Source organism: Brassica napus, chromosome C4 (assembly GCF_020379485.1).
Source record: "Brassica napus cultivar Da-Ae chromosome C4, Da-Ae, whole genome shotgun sequence".
Lineage (NCBI taxonomy): Eukaryota > Viridiplantae > Streptophyta > Magnoliopsida > Brassicales > Brassicaceae > Brassica > Brassica napus.
The window spans coordinates 32,713,961-32,731,133 of NC_063447.1; the positions used below are offsets into that span (position 1 = coordinate 32,713,961).

The following is a 17,173-nucleotide window of genomic DNA, read 5'->3' on the forward strand; positions in this document are numbered from 1 at the left end:
CCATTCTAATTTTCAAACCACCTACAAGTTGTATGATCTCATTATAAATCCATATCAATTGTAAGTTTAATCCAAATTATATTTTTTTCTTTTGGTTTGATGTGACTATACTGCCGGTTAACAAGTTAAACCAACCTTAAACATATCTATATCCTTTCCCATACTAGATTTCAAACCATCTATAATTTTTGTGATAAAATTTCGAATTTTTTTTTTATATATAAATAAACCTATACCATCGACAGTTTTGAAACACCTACAAAATTTGTGATCAAAGTCAAAAATATATTTTTCTTGAAAAGCAAGTATAATAATAAAATCAAATTAGTTGTAATATCTTTTAACTTGAAAAGCAAGTATATAGAAGCAAAATATCTCAATATATACGGTGTTTCTAGATTTCTTGCTTGAGACTTGCAACATCTAATATTCTAACGATATGTAACAAACATATTTGTTAGATTTCATTAATTGCTGTTGCCGTTAACTACTCAACAAATCTACTATATTTTCTATAACAACTAATACATAAAATCATACTATTTGGTGTCTATTAGTTTAAGATTTCACAGAATATACTCTCTACAATACCCTAACTATTTAACCATCTATAAATAACTACGCTAAGAATCATACTTCGACATCACCTTCAATTTTCTGCAGCCATGTCAACTAATAAGATTGTTTCTTTGCTTAAGGCCATCAAGCCATACAAACAAGGGTGGCGCATTCAAGTTAAGTTGGTTCATTCGTGGAGACAGAAAACCATATATGGAGGAGATAGTGTTAAGTTGATCTTCACTGATGAGACTGTGAGATGATTTGTGGTTATTTGTTTTTTTTTGTAATCATATTCATCTATGTACTAAGACTATCATCTATTTTTTTTTGTTTCAGAGTGATAAAATCCACTGTACGTGCAAGAGGACTTACATTCAACGTACGCAACGTGACATGCGTCTTGGTGAATGGCATATGATAGATGTATTTTCGTTGTCTAATGCAACGGGACAGTATCGTACAACGAACCATACATACAAGATGTCCATCATTGAGGACACGAAAATATCAAAAAGTTCCCTTGTGTGTGATGATAAGTTCTTCAGTTTTTCCGGTTTTGAAGAGATTGGAAATGGAACCCTCAAAACTCATTTTCTAATTGGTTAGTGTATCAATCATATTTTGTTGTATTATTTAAGGTGATGAAGTTAATTTTGTTTAGCATGTTATTTTTTTCAGATGTCATTGGTCAAGTGACCAGTCTTCGTGACATTCAAACTGTCCAAGTTTCTGGCAAGGATAAGAAGAAAGTTGAATTCCGCTTACTGGACAGCAGGTGAGTTAATATAACAAATTAATATCTACACTCTTTATATAATATATGATTGCTTATGGATTGAATGACTTATTATTTCAGTGGTCAAAGCATTGCCTGTTGTTTGTGGGGAAAGTATTCCGCTTACTGGACAGCAGGTGATTGAGGATTGCAAAATCACCTGCTCAATCGAATCTATAGATACAGATTGGAGCTGGTTTTACCAAGGCCATGACAGTTGTAAGAAACGTGCAATACTAATCAAATCAAAGAATGGAAATTTGGCTTCAAATGAGAAACCAGTTTTCTGGTGCACAAATTGTCGTACTAATGTCACCAGCGTATCTCCAAAGTGAGTTTTTATGCTTTTAGATTACCATGTAACCTGTGTATTAATAGTCAAGCTCAATCGAGAATTGTTCAAATTCATGTGACCAGAGTTTCAGCAAGTGTTCAATATATACGATTTGATTCTAAACTCATCAGATCACAGGGAAAAAAACGAATTGAAAGAGAATTCACAGGGTAATAGAAACTGATTTTATTTATTCATATTATAAAGCAATAGGAGTTTCAAAAAGAAAATAATTCACCTCTGTTTTCAGGTACTGATCGGAATTGCATATTAAATTATATTAGGGCAGAGCTCCATCAGAGCTCCATATATTCTTCCGCTGAGGTTTTCATATCTCCTTCGAAACAATACCGATCTCCGTCTACACATATTTGATAGATTAAATCAATTGAAAAAATAAACAGAGGTGAACTAAAATAACCGAAACTAAAACCTTTATAAATAGACATGCTTACTTGATCTTGGTCGGGAGTCAAGAGAGGATGGTGTCTGAGAGACGGATTTAGTCGATCAAATAGCTCGAGGATCGTAGTTAGGATCGTGTCTAGGTTAAAGAGAAGACATAAACCAAAGAAAATTGTTAGGTAGACAGACAGGTTTTTTTCCCGGAGAAAAATCTGTTAACTGATCATTTTGGGCTTACAAAACATTAATCTCACTTTGGGCTTTGAGTAATTAAATTTAAAGAATACTTGACCCATTAGATTTTTATTTTAAAGACTACTTGACCCATATGTATAATATTTAACTCTTTACAATCTTAACTTTTAAAATCAGATAACTCATTTAAAAAATATAATTAAATGAATAATTATATTCTTTATAAAATCTATACATAAAGCTTTAAGTTTAGTTTTTGCTAAGTTTCTTATTTTGTGAAAAGGTTGATTATATTTGGAGATAATACTATTTTCATATTTTCCAAATTATATTTCTATTTTTTATTCAAAAATGAAATACTAATCCATCAAACAAAAAAATATATAAGAACAAACAAACACAAGTGAATTTTGAAACAATCTATTTGATAGAGAACAAGTGTACTCGATAATATATGAAGGTAAAAATTATATTATACAACTTTTAAATTTGTAAAATATTACAATATCTTTCGAGGTAACAATAAAACAATATTTACCAATATTTATATAAAATTACGAGTTCAATAATGAAATAACAATCCAAAAAACATAATAAAAAATTGACGTATGTGAAAGTTTAAAACAACCTATTCAATAAAAAAACATATATGGTTAAATTATTATGTTTTAAAAATTGATAGACACACATTATATATATTATAATATATACCAATTTAGAATTGTAAGCAAAATATCTTATATAAATTAAAATGGAAACAAACACCCGAGATCTAGTACTACTTAAGAGCATGTTCAACGGGAGAGACCCTATTGTGTCTCTTATGTAATATTTAATTACTAAATTTTTGTTAAGAGATCTTGTTAAAATATTTTTGTTTTCTTTGCTCCAATGGTAAAACCCCATTAAAGGTTCTTAAAAAAAACACTTGTGCATGTGTATGTGTCTGTGAATGTTCCTTTTCTCCTTGTTGTATGTAACAGCTATTGATTGAAAGAAAACTCTTACCTCTTGGTTGACAAACACACCAAGTGAATCTCCATACTTAAAAGCAATCTCATGCATCAGACGGCTTGAGTGCGATAATACTGGTAAATAGCAAAAAAGCATGCTTATTCCTTATTCTAAGACGTTGTTGATGCGAGGCGTGGTAACCTCAGGTATCTCAAGAAAAGAAGACTCCGCAAGATCGATGGCTCTTGCTAAAGCCGCTGCTTTGTTCTCACACTCCCTCTGTTCATCGTCAGGGTTACTGTCTGCCACAAATATAGCTCCGGCCTGAATATGAGCAATCCACTCTCGACGTCTCTGAGGATGCCTGTAAGAGTACAATGTGTCATAACGTGTAATTGTCGGGAACACCATTGTTCTGAGAGCCAAGGCGATGTCCATAGTAGAATTCACATTTCCCTTATTTAGAATTATAGGTAAAAGTAGATTGTTCGTTCTAAAAAAAGTAGACGAACTTGTTTAATCTAGAATTCACTTTCTACTAACTCATTTTCTAGGCATAGGCGTTCGGGCCTTCGGGTTGGGTTTGGGCCGGTTCCTTTCGGGTCCGGGTCTTCCGGGTCCTAAATATTTAAACTCAATAGGTACTTAGAAATTTTCGGTTCGGGTTCGGGTCGGTTCTTCTCGGATCCGGATCGGTTCGGATCTATAACTAAAATACCCGTAATTTTTCGGGTCCATATCGGGTCCGGGTCGGGTCCGGATATTTAAGATGTGAAAAGAACATGACATACTCAATTTCATCAAATTTAGTTGATATTTGTCATATATATCTAAAATTTTACAAAATAATTTAAATGAAACTATTAATAACTAAAATAAAATATTTTAAAACTCTAAATTTTACATTTTAAAACTTCATATTACTTAAAAAATGTTACAAAATAATAACAAATATTGTTAACAAAAGATATTTCAACTAAATCATAAAATAATATATATAAAATAGAACACAAAAACATCATAATTTTAGATATACATGTTTCTAAGTCGGGTACAAATCGGTTCTTATCGGGTCGGGTCTATTCGGGTCGGTTCTTTTCGGATCCGGGTCTATTCGGGTCGGTTCCTTTCGGTTCCGGTTCTTTCGCGTAGAAAAAAATTAGACCCAAAAGGTACTTGTAAATTTTCGGTCCGGTTCCGGGTCGGGTATTTTTGGGTCGGTTCCGGTTCGGGTTTTCCGGTCCAGGTTAAAATGTCCAGGCCTACCATTTTCCGTAGAAGATGAATTCTACTTTTAGTAGAACGTAATTTTAAAATTTAATTTATTAAGTTTTTCAACCAAAAAAATATCAGTTTGTGTATACGGGTGTTTTATCAATTGTTTCTATTTTTTACAATTTTTTTATTCATAAGACTATTTATTTCATTAACTTTTAGAAGTGGAAAAAGTAAAAAAGAGAAAAAAAAATAGACAAAAAAAGTTTTTATACGAAAAAGACAATCATGCTAGATTTTTGTTCCATTTCGGCAATTTTTACTTAATTTATTTAGTTATAGAATAAATAGCTAGAGTTTATATGGGAGTTTATGTTCCCTGGTCTCGTTTAAGGATATCATTGTGTACGTTAAAGAAGAAAAAGATATTCTAATCTCTTTTGGGCATTTATAAATATTCATTACAAAACGCACCAACATAACCACAACGCTATAATCAGTAGCTGTCGTGGCCTAGTAACAATCACTCTTGATTGTCTTTTCTTTTGTCAGCTTCTCTCTATCTGTCTCCTCATTTAAAAGATAGCAACAACTAAAATAAGCAAAACCACATTTTCTTTCATTTCTTCTCCTTCGCTCTTTTTATTTCTAGGCTCAGTACTTGCAGAAAGAGAGATGAGCATAAGCATTTCTTTCTCTGTCTGAGTAAAAGAAAACAAGAACCATTACTCATGGAGTTACTAATGGGTTCGGGTCAGAACCGGACCGAGACGGTTGGTTCCTCCTCCACGGAGTCATCTTCACTTACTACTGGATTCAGGTTTGGTCAGAAGATCGACTTCGAGGATGGATCCGGATCCGGCAAGAACCGGGCTAACAAGTGCCGTAAGTCTGTTACAGCAGCTAGGTGCCAAGTGGAAGGTTGTAGAATGGATCTAAGCAATGCAAAAACATATTACTCAAGACACAAAGTTTGTTGCATTCACTCTAAATCATCTAAAGTCATTGTCTCTGGTCTTCATCAAAGGTTTTGCCAACAATGTAGCAGGTTTTTTGCAACTTTCTTTTTTTTTACTATTTTCATCTTTCTTCTCTCTTTTTCTTTTACTATTTTTGAGCTTTTTTGTTTTGTTTTGTTTGCTTTGGCTCTTAACGTCTTTGAAGAGTCTTATTACAAAACTTTACAGCTAGTTATTATGTGATATTGTCTCTTGTCTCTGGAGAGATAAATAAAATGAATTATATTATATTATTATGTTGCGTTTCATTGAAGCTTTCTTTTCTCTTTAGGTTTCACCAGCTTGCTGAGTTTGACTTGGAGAAAAGAAGTTGTAGAAGACGTCTAGCTTGTCATAACGAAAGAAGAAGAAAGCCCCAAGCAACAACAGCAGCTCTTTTGGCTTCTGGTTACTCTAGAATCGCTCCATCTCTTTACGGTTAGATCCCACTTTCCACTCTCTTTCAGCCTCATGTGCCTTAAGAAGCAAGTTCTTGATTTGGTGACAGGAAGCGTTTTGGGAGATCCTACAACGTGGTCAACCGCAAGATCTGTGATGGGACGGTCCGCACCGTGGGATAGCCATCAACTGATGAACGTTTTGTCACAGGGAAGTTCAAGGTTTAGTATAACATACCCAGAGATGGTGAACAATAATAGCACAGACTCAAGCTGTGCTCTCTCTCTTCTGTCAAACTCAAACACAACTCAGCAGCAGCAGCAGACATCAACCAATGCTTACTTGATGGACGCAGAAAGGGTTACAATGGCTAAGTCACCGCCTGTTTCAGTACACAATCAGTACTCGAAACAAACCTGGGAGTTCATGTCAGGCGAAAAGAGCAATTGGCCTTGTGTGTCGTCCCCTGTTTTGGGACTGAGACAAATCTCTGAGCCAGATGATGACCTCCAGTTCCTGATGAGCAATGGCACCACAATGGGTGGATTCGAGCTGAACCTACAGCAGGAGCAGGTTCTGAGGCAATACTCTTCTACTCAAAATTTTACTTGGCCTCTTTGAGACTTTCTACCAAGAGCCCTTACCAGTAGAAGGTTGCTAGTTGCTACTAAGACTTGATAGTCTCAAGATCTTATTAAATTATATATTTTTCTATGCTACTTAAAACCAGACAATGGCCTTGAATCTGGATATTATTTTTAATGGTTTTGGCTCTTGATTTTAAGCCATTTGTTTTTAGTACTGATGCTATATTAGTTTTGTTCACATTCAACATAAACGCAGATTAAAACATCATCATCATCATCATCATTAATATATATTGTTAATAAAATCTCAGAATTCCACATCCTTTTCTCAATCGACTATCTATGAAACCATGACTAATATGGTAACTAGCAACTCGTTACAATTCTTTAGTAAGCATCTCTTAGCTTACCTGCTTATGCAACTGCAAACAGTATCTTCCTTCCTGTTCAGCCACCGACACAAAGCTTCTGAAATGAGTTGTGTTTTTGTGCCACCTTAATCTTCCTAAAGTTCACCACAAACTCTTTTACCACGCCACTGAGAGACTTCTTCAGCCCATCCCTAAAATCCTCCATCATTTTCATCAACCTTTCTCTTCTCATTCTCCGCCTCAACCTCCTCTCTCTTCTTCTTCTCCTTATGTGGATCCTCTTTCTTTCCACACATTCAGCCCTCGATCTTCTTATATCCATAGTCACTAGCTCAACCTTACCAGACCGTTATTTACCAAGAGCTGACCCTGGCTTCTAACCCATTTGCTTCAGTAGCTTAAACCCCACCGTTAGACTTCTCCAATGTTTGCTCATCCTCTTCTATTTGCTTCCTCTCTTTCTACAGTCTTCTTTTCTCGCGCCAACTTAGATTCTTCAACTTAGATTCTTTTAACTTTTCAGGTTCCTGCAAAAGTACTAGTCTTTCAACTAGGTTCAAGTGAATTGAGATTACGTATTACAATACCCACCAAGATCTCACTCATCTGTCAATCTAATTCCGTGAAAGGACAAGTTTTTAATCTTCGAAAGTTGAAAACTTTAAACTGAGATTAACTTTGGAAGTTTGTGTAAGTTCAGGCGGAATTAACTGAGATAGGTCTCCTATGATATTCATCGTGTTTTGCTGCTTCTCCTCCGAGCCCAGTCAGGTTTCTCATCGGTTCTGCCATTGCCGACAGAGCTTGTGACGACGACCAACTAAAACTAAAAGAAAAGAGAAGGGAGCAACTGTTAATGGGCTTTATTATTAGGCCCAATAAGATGATCTTGTCGATGCTAAAGAATATCTGAAACCCCTGTAAGTTATCATAATATAATCATCTCCAACACAATATTTGCTTCTAGGCACCATCAAATTATTATTATTTTTTCTATTCAGGATATAGTCAAATGTGACAATCAATATTATTTATAGAAAAAAATCTCTAATAATTCTAGACTACGATTTCATTTGATTAAATAAGTTTAATATTGAGGGCTCTCTCGAATTCTCTCTTCCTTTTCCCTGTTCACATATTCTTATCTTTCACAGGGAGAAAGAGATTTGCCTTATGTTTTGTTGTAAAATACTTCTCTATATCTTCGCTTAGGCGATTTTAGTTTCCGCTTGGCAGATTTTTAAACTTCGTTTGGCGATTTTGAAGTGTAATCTCAATACATATTTGGGTTTGTTCTTCACGCTTTATCTTCTCCTTATTTGTATTGAGATAAATAAAGTTCACGTTCTCTTCTTTCACAAAGAAATGTTTAGATTCTATTTGTTCGGTGTTTGGGCTTTCTCTTTCTTCTCAGCTATGCACTTAATCTTTTCTTAAGAGAATTTTTACTCTTCTTCTATGGAGCTGTTAGATGGCTTATGAGTAAAGTATCTCAGCAGAAAGGAAGCAGTGATGATGGATATGGCCTCAGCTGATTTGGAAGGAGATCTAGCGGAGTCGGCATATTCTCTATAGCCTGAAGATGGTCTGACAAAAGTTCTCTTATCCGGTTATTTGAGCATTCTCAGAGTTAACATTTGATGTAGACGGAGATCCTGAATACGAGCAAAGGTTTGGGTGAAAAGAGGAGTTCGGAGAGTACAAATCGATGAAGATGCAAGCTTGCGGCAGAAAAGACAAAGCTTCAATCTACGACGGCACTCGAGAATTGCCGGTGGAGGAGCTCAGTTCAGAATTGCATGTTCTCTTTCAGCCATGTGTTTGTATCTTTAGTATTAAGTTGCCACGTATGTATAACGTGGAAGCCCTAAAAATTATACTCCTTTTAGTCCTTTGGGATTTATAAAATTAAAAAGTTTGACAAAAAAAAAATAAGTTTAATATTGGACTTAACTATTGGCGGGTTGAGCCAACCCGTGCAGTAGTGAAACATATGGGCGACTTTTGAAAACCCAGATAGCAAGCTATCTTAATAGGTCTTTTCCCTTAAAAATTGAGTTAATATCGAGTGGGCCGATGACCCATATATCAAATATTAAACTGATAAGAACAGATACTACACTTAGGTGGGGGTATTGGATTTAGAAATTTGATAGAATTTGAAAGAATTATGGTTTCCATTAAATTCTAGTGTTATTCAATTGTGTATTTTATCAATTCTTTTAAATTCTTGTGTTATTCAATTGTGTATTTTACCAATTCATTTAAATTCTAGTGTTATTCAATATTTGCTAGATTTAATAGGAATGTTATTTGAAAGGAATTTAATGGAAAATGTAATGTAAAATGCAAAGGATCAATTCCTTGCTTTTATGAAGGGATTTGTTATTTTTAGAACCAACTTGACCCCACGGTAATCCACTACGTCTTTAGAAGACATATCACCTACACCAGCCCAATTCCATGTCTCTCCTCTTCCAAAACCGGAACCGAAAAACTGAACTAGAACCAAACCAAATTATTCGAAACCAAAACCGGACCGCCTCAAATGCCTGAATGGTTTCTATATTTCTATATCTGAATAACCGAATCGGAAACGGAACCGAACCGAGAACCGAACGGTACCCGAATATCCGAAAAAACAAGTTTCAACACTTTGATATAAAATAAAATGTCATCAGTTTCACTCAACCCGAATGCCCATGGCTAGTTCACCCAAAAAGATTCCTTTAATAAAAAAAAATCTATCTACAAAAAGTAAAATTTTCCCAAGTGTTTTATTTTGGTAAAAAAAATATCTAAGAGTTAACTACTAGTTGTGTATTTTTTTCGTTATCATTCATAGCGTTAGTATTACCGTTTGAATTCCATCAAATTAATTTACATTCACTTAAATTCTATGTCAGAAGATAAACATAAGAATTAGACAATTGCATTAAAATCTCATAAAATCATTTAAAATAGCAAAAGTTATTACACTTGAATTCTTTCAAATTCTTGAGTTCAATACCACCCCCTTAATCTCCAAAAGGCCGAGAAAGGTATGATTTGGAAGCGGGGTTCGGCTTCTTGTTTATACTACTTCTCACGCCTTCCACACCTGCTTCGTAACCGATGTGGGACTTTGGAAGTGTATGACAAAACAAAAGACTCTCTTCGTTTCAGCGGATGTTCGTGACGATCAACCGACAATAGCCTCAGACCTAAAAACAACCCTCGTCTTCCTCTTCCTCTTCCTCACGTTCTGTAGAGCTGAGTGAGAGAGCCTCTTTACATTTGACAAATCGAAATAAAAAGAAGCCGACTTACTCAGAATTTTCATTTTAGTGGTCAGTTTCTCATCTTCAATTGATCTTATATCGCTTTAATTTCTCTTATTAAACTCATATTCATTCGATCATTCTGTGTTTACTTAAACTTTGAGAGATTGTGCTTCATCTCATGTTCAACAGTTTCACAAATTTCACTGTTGGCCTGGCGATTGCTTTTACTCAGTAAGAGAATTTAAAAACTATTGCTTCCGAGCTAAGGCCAAGACATGAATATCAACAAAAAGTTTTGCTTTATATGTTATAACAATTCAAAGATAGCCATCATGCTCTGTCTCAAAGATGAGATTTTCAAAAAGAGGACAAAAACGAGGGATTGGAATGTCAAAAAGGAACAAAGATTAAACAAGGCCAAAGCAAAATAATAATCTAAATGAGTGTTCTGTGCAGATAGCTACAAACCAGACTGGTTTCTCTTCTTTCTTTTTCTGGTGGTTTCTTCACTAGCAATTTGCCAAAATGATTGATAGAGCTCTACAGGAACGAGACATCTTCTTCCACTTGGTTTTATTGTCCATTGTTAGTCACCTTGTAGGCAGTAGAGTTGTCTAATATTTCCACTTGCTGTCATTTCACACAAGCAACATAGAGACAGTCAAAACCTTATAATACATGATGCACATGAACTTTGAGTGGGGATTGATTTTGAAAGTTCCTACCATAGAGCCAGTCTTTGAAATACACATGGAGTGCGCTTGATAGCTCCTTTTTCCGGTTTTCTTCCAGAGGCGTTTCTCTTAGCGATCGTCTTGTTTCATCCAAGTTCTTAAGCTGGTGAAACAAAAAAAAAGAGGAGTTAAGGATATGCAAACAAGTGCTTCTTTTCTTGCTAAAGGCGGACGTAAAAACATACGTTTCTCTGCTGAGCTGCCATATAAGTATCTGGCAATGGAAATGGATTGTCTTTGGTCGAACCTGTGTCCTCGCCGCTAAACCAGTTTGGGATCTTCACCATAGACATTGGTACCAGGTAAAGATGTGAGTCAAAAGCATTCACCAATTATCAGAGTCAAATAAGACTAACAAAAAGAGAGTGTACCAAAAAGTTAACGAACTGGTCAGGGTCTACACAGGCAGCTGATTCAGCCTGTGCATCAGAAACCCCGGCAGGGTGCGACAGCGAGTCATGTGGATCCACTGCTCCCAGTGCCAATGGTTTGTCCCATTTGTTGATAGTTGACTCAAGCCCTACCTCACTCATGTGCTCTCCCAAATGAGAGTAATATGTATTATATGGAGCGACCTGGAAAAAGAAAGAAAACAGAGTTTTTAGAATCCTGTAATTACTATAACCACTAGATAGATATCAGATAGTGTATGTGTTATCAGTACTAAAAGGAAGTCCTCACAAGCAAACATTAGACTAAAAAGGTATATTTCTTAACAAAGATAATCATCACCACTGTAAATTAGTGCGATGAAAACCACCTCGAAGATGTTTCCATTAAACTCGGTTCACATGTCCAGAAGAGCATATTAACCAAACTAAGCTCCTAAGAAGTAGAATACACATTAGAGAGAGAGAGGCTTCACCTGCAGCTTGTGGTTATCACCAACAATTAGTGGTCGCTGATTGACTCCTAAGAAGAATACACATTCACGGCAATTGGCGATGCACACTCGTTTAGCAGCTGCAATCACATGAACTCTCTCACAGTGCTCAACTCTCAATGCCTGCAAAGATAAATCAGAAATTGATTTGCTATATCTTTTAGTAAAACTCGCCATATATTATAAACCTGTTACATGTTGCCAATGATATCTATTGTGTCCGTACCTTGCCAACAGCTCCCAGGACTATAGTAGTATCAGAACATCCATGCACAGTTGCATATCTCAATGGCGCTAAAAGATAAATAACAGAATCATGGCAGTTGACAACCTGCAGGATACACAGAACATATAGTTGACATGAGTGCACACAGAGACTAATGATGCAAGTCCTTTGGGACAGGGAATAATCCAGCTACATTAAAACCCAAGTCATTTGTTCGTAGCGAACCTTCACAGATCTACCCCTAAGATCGGAGGCCTGCTTAACAAGTGAAGTCTTGGAGACTCCTTCGATTAAACACGGGCCTCTACCACTAGGTGCAACTTTGTTCGGAGTAGCACAAGCATCTGACATCGCATCATCTTGGTCAGAGGTATTAGAAGGCCCGTTTTCTTTCCCAGAAATCCTCTCAGTAATGCTTTCTAAAGCAGAAGCTATGTTTTGCAGAAGCCAATCATGCACTTGGGAAACAGGGACCGGAACAGCGGGCATATCCGGATCAGAATTTGCGAAAAATGGAGTAGCTTGGCTCAGTGGAGATATATCAGATCCCTTATCACCAAACTGAACAAGAAAACCCAGGTGCTCAAAAGCCTCCATAGAGATAACCTGAAGGATGTTAAACAAGCAAGAAAATTAATATTTTGAACAATCATGAAATTCACATCTAGCTTGAGACTTGTGTTCTCTCTCATTCACTTCAAAACTTCTTATCCCAACGTTAAATTTAATTTTCAAGCTCTGTAGAAACAGTGGCTCTTCTCGTGAAAAAATAAAGGAAGACTAGCGCATACCAATGATTCTTCTCCTTCTCCTTCCACAGGCTCTCCAAGAAAAGAAATGATGTTTCCTAAATGTTTTTGCAGATATGACAACTGATGAGCTTCATCATCAGCTTGCGATGGCATAAACCGACGGCTGTTGCTGCGCACAAGCTGCAAAATGATCAAAAGGAAAATATAACTAACACGTTAAGACCATGTGATGGAAAGATTAGCATGTCGAAGTTCAAAGACTGTTGAAACACTGACAAGACTATGACTAGATGAATGTATCCTAAAAGACACAATAACCCAACCCTACTACAAACAGGAGTGGAGACTGAAAGTCAAAATACAAGAACAGATATCGCATTATGTACAACGAAAAAGAAACAGAACTAAAACAACATAACACAGCAGACAGGTTAGCCATTTCCACAGAATCATCAAAGAAAGGGGACTGGCAATTATATGAAGATATAAATAAGCTCGATTGTTACCCATAACAATCGCGTAGGTTCATACTACTTAAAGCATGTCTTTCAAAACACCAAGCATATGATAATCTTATACTGCAGCAACATTATCATTGGCATTCTTAGTTAATCTAACTTAAAGTGCATTGGTTTTACAGCAATTCCTCCACCACAAGATGACTAACAGTTTCACCGTACTCGAAGCAATAAGTCAACAGACAACATGCACTAAGAATATGAGCACCTTCTAATTGTGGATTCCTACGAACACTACATACACCATCAATTCTAAGTCTCGGACTCTCAGGTACATCAAAAGCCAAAAACTTTAACTTCCATTTCAAAACTATAGTTTCATAAAATGCAAAAACGGAAAGAAAATGATCCTCTAATCCTGTTAATGGAGCTACCACATTGAATATGACTTTGATGCACATAAAAAGAAAGAAACTTTGCCTGAATTGGCGACAACGCAGACAAGTAGCCATCAAAAGCAGAGGTCGACGGCCACACATCAGCCACCGCCGCAGAGTCCTTATGCGTCCTCGGCATCAGCTTCTTATACGATTGCACATACAGAAACAAAACCAGATCCCTCAAATCAGCTCCCACGGAATCAACCTCCTCCGGTTTAGCCCTAACCAGAGGATCGCCCTCGGAATGAAGCACCGAGCCGAGAGTCTCGAGGACGAGACGCGCATGGTCGCCAGAGATCTGGAGAGCCTCGGCGATGGCGGCCGATCCGACGCGGTTGTTCGAGGCGGCGTCGGCTAGCTTCTGCTTGATTGGAGCTAGGGTTTGGATCGGGTCGGTGAATGCGAGTTTCTGGATCGGGAGGAGTCCGTGCTCGAAAGAGACGAGTCTCGGATGGATCAGTGAGTTTGGATTCGGCTCGGGTGCTGAAGGCGGTGGTGATTGGTCGATGAGGACTTGTTCTTCGGTCATGATTCGTGGTGGAGTTGCAGATTTTTCTTTGGGTGATGAATGATGATGGGCATTGAATGAGGAAGAAGAGGGGGGCTGTTATAGTGTGCGCACGTGTATGGTATTAATCTACGCCTTGTTTTTCCTGGTCGTTGGATTTACGAGTAGATTAATCTTTGATCCGAGTTATGACACGTCAGATGAGAGACGATATCAAGTATAAAGAGGTGATTGCATTTCGCATTTAATTTTTAGTTTCTTTGTTAGGCCATTCATAATTGTAATAAGTTAAGTTAGGTGATTAAAGTTGTCCAAAAAGTAAAGGCTGATAATCATCATAATTCATAAACGTATATCTATCTATCTAGTTTACTCTCCGCAGGACGCGCCACGTCAGATTCCACCTAGGAAATTCGAACTCTCTCACGCCGACACGTATCCCTCTTTATTTATACTCTGCGTTTTGCGACAAATCACTCTTTCGGTTTCATTAATTGATGCATTTACTAATGGATTTCTATAATAACTAAACTATATAACAGGCCCATTGTCATAAGCCCATACGGAACATAGTCACCGCCTTCAAAGAAAAATGCATTTAAGTCTTTACCCCACTCTCCCCCCTATCGCGCATTCAAGACCCTTCATTTCTCCATAAACGCATGAAAGCTTGATCTATAAAATAAGGTTTTGATCTTCCATGAAATGCATCACTTCCAACAAATCAATCTTCACATTCTCTTCGAAGCATGAACACCAACATAGCCACCTCGAACCTTCTCCTATTCGAAAGTTGGCTGATGACAGCTTGCAAATACGGATCTACTTCCTCACATTCTGAAGAATTGGTTTATTGTTGAATATATCTTCTCCACCGTCTTGAACGTCGCTTCATCACAGCCACAGCCACCACAATTCTCCAGTGGTTCCATAACTCATTCAAAACGAGAAATCCAAAAACAAAACCAAAAAAAAAAAAAAGCAAAAAGGCCAAGATTTTGACGATTGGTATGCAGTTAACGCGGCTATAGAAGCTGTATCTATCGAGGTACAAAAGGTGAAGAAGTTTTCCGGTGGATCAAAAAGGTGAAATCAACAGTGGTGCCGGTGAATAACACGAAGAAGCTAAAACGATCGGTGATGGATCATGTCAGAGGGGTGGTGAGGCTGGCAATACTCAAAGATCTATCTGAGAAGAAGAAGTGAGAAGCTATTCTGGCAAAATAGATCAACTGAATAGTCACATCAAACACAACAGCTCGCGAAATGAAATACAGATTCCTGTCCGAAATAGTTTTCCTGCTACAGCTATTTTCATTAATCAAAACAGAAAACAGATATAGAGATATGTGAGAAGGAAGATTGATACCGTCGAGAGGTTTGATGTTGACGTCGCGGCGATCGACGGAGAAGCCTTGATGATGCGAATCTACGGGTTTGATGAAGAACTTATTGGGAAACTCCAGAAGCTCGAGTTGATCGTAGAGCTTGAATCTACTCGAAAATGGAGCGATCTCCATTAACGCGATTATGAGAAATGTTCGAAAATTAGATTGAATTGAATTGAAGGATGATTGATGTTCGGAGTTTGATAACAAAGGAACGGGATTAGAGAAGAGAATGTCAATGATGGTTCTATTATTTTTCTTTCAACGTTGACTGCTTACACATGTATATTATCGAAGCTTATGGGCTTTACTTACAGGATAGGCCTAACACCGGTTGATCAAGTAAGCGAAAAAGACAAAATCAAGTATTCTGAATAATTTTAATAATACAAATTAGAAACAATGAGATGAATAATTTGACACACTAAAGCAAAATTATCGAAGTTAATTGGTTGAATCAAATCAGACTATAAATTGAGATGATTCATTTAAGATTAGAAAATGTGGCATATATTTTACTCACAGATCATTTAGATGCAAGCAAACATGCATAATTAAAGTTTATAATTATCCTTGAAAAAATAAAATAAAATTACATATTTTCATTAAAAATGTTACTTTATCAAAATATTAAATATTATTTTTTTTCGTTTCAACTGTAAAATCATATTTTGTTAGAAATGTAAAAGTTTAACTTTTCTTCACAGTTGTAAAATATATTTATGTAAAAAATTATCAAATCTAAATTTTCACTAAATCCATATCATTTTTTGACAACGAATGACTATTGTATTTTCTTAAAACACCAAATCCTAAGCATTATATATTTTTAAGAACCAATAACCATATAAATGATATGTATCTCTGATTATTCATTTATTATTTAAATGGTACTTCCTTTTTGAACGAATTTGACTCACTAAAATAAATGTAACCGATTTCTAAACATTAATTACGAAATGGTTGATATATGCTATACTACCACATTCAATTTTTTTTTAAATATGACATAATTTTTAAAAATATAACGATATCTATAAAATTGTGACATGTACAATTCTACTTTTAAAAATTTATATTTTTGCAAGTTTTTAAACATGGTAATGAATTTTTTTGTGCACCAATAAATATGGTAATGAATATTAACTTATAACCATTAGTATATTACTATAAATTATTTATATAACTGATTATTTTTGGAAAAAACTATAAAATAAATTAATATTTACAAACTCATATATCACTATTTCTCCTGTTGTAACAAAAATCTAGGAGTAATAATAAACATATTAAGTTATAGCCATCATACGTTAGAAATGCTCACACTAAATGACGATACAACAGGAGATATCACTACAAAAATCATAACCAAATGATGAAGGACGGCCAATGCAACAAGATATATCATCTTTGGAGTTGGCCAAACTTCAAGGACCAATGTCTACAATGTTACGTAGTCATAACCAAAATTATGAAGAAATTTCATTTAATAAAAAGGTCTTTAAAAATGTTTCAACCCCCCACCCCAAAAAAAAAATCAGATCTGGATCAGGATGCGATTTATGCTATTACTTCAAACAAATGAAATGTTACGTCTGTTTCATGGAGCCTAAGGCACTATCTTTTTCTTCCAACATGCAGCTTTAAGCCATGTTACCATGCTCGCAAGTAATCAAATACATTATTTGTGTATTCTATAAATATTTCAAAAATATACTTTCTCAAAC

At 35.9% G+C, this 17,173-nt stretch overlaps 2 protein-coding genes and 1 non-coding gene across 3 annotated transcripts; 1 reads left to right on the plus strand and 2 right to left on the minus strand.

Annotated features, from left to right (window-relative positions):
* The first annotated feature begins 4,934 nt into the window (after positions 1-4,934).
* On the plus strand, positions 4,935-9,195 carry LOC106391860 (squamosa promoter-binding protein-like 15). Its single transcript, XM_048753737.1, has 3 exons — positions 4,935-5,487; positions 5,730-5,875; positions 5,946-9,195. Exons 1-3 carry the CDS (start codon positions 5,171-5,173, stop codon positions 6,455-6,457), a joined length of 975 nt encoding a protein of 324 aa, XP_048609694.1. The 5' UTR covers positions 4,935-5,170; the 3' UTR covers positions 6,458-9,195.
* On the minus strand, positions 8,754-8,943 carry LOC125586498. The gene has a single exon (XR_007323026.1). It is a non-coding gene; the product is annotated as a U2 spliceosomal RNA (small nuclear RNA).
* A 1,144-nt stretch (positions 9,196-10,339) lies between the features above and the next one.
* LOC106396868 (TBCC domain-containing protein 1) lies at positions 10,340-14,135 on the minus strand. The gene is made up of 9 exons (XM_013837372.3): positions 13,591-14,135; positions 12,692-12,832; positions 12,126-12,506; positions 11,901-12,005; positions 11,657-11,797; positions 11,163-11,366; positions 10,977-11,069; positions 10,783-10,894; positions 10,340-10,687 (listed from the first exon to the last, which is right to left on the minus strand). The coding sequence occupies exons 1-9, from the start codon at positions 14,077-14,079 to the stop codon at positions 10,644-10,646; spliced, it is 1,710 nt and encodes a 569-aa protein (XP_013692826.2). The 5' UTR covers positions 14,080-14,135; the 3' UTR covers positions 10,340-10,643.
* Between the last annotated feature and the right edge of the window lie 3,038 nt (positions 14,136-17,173).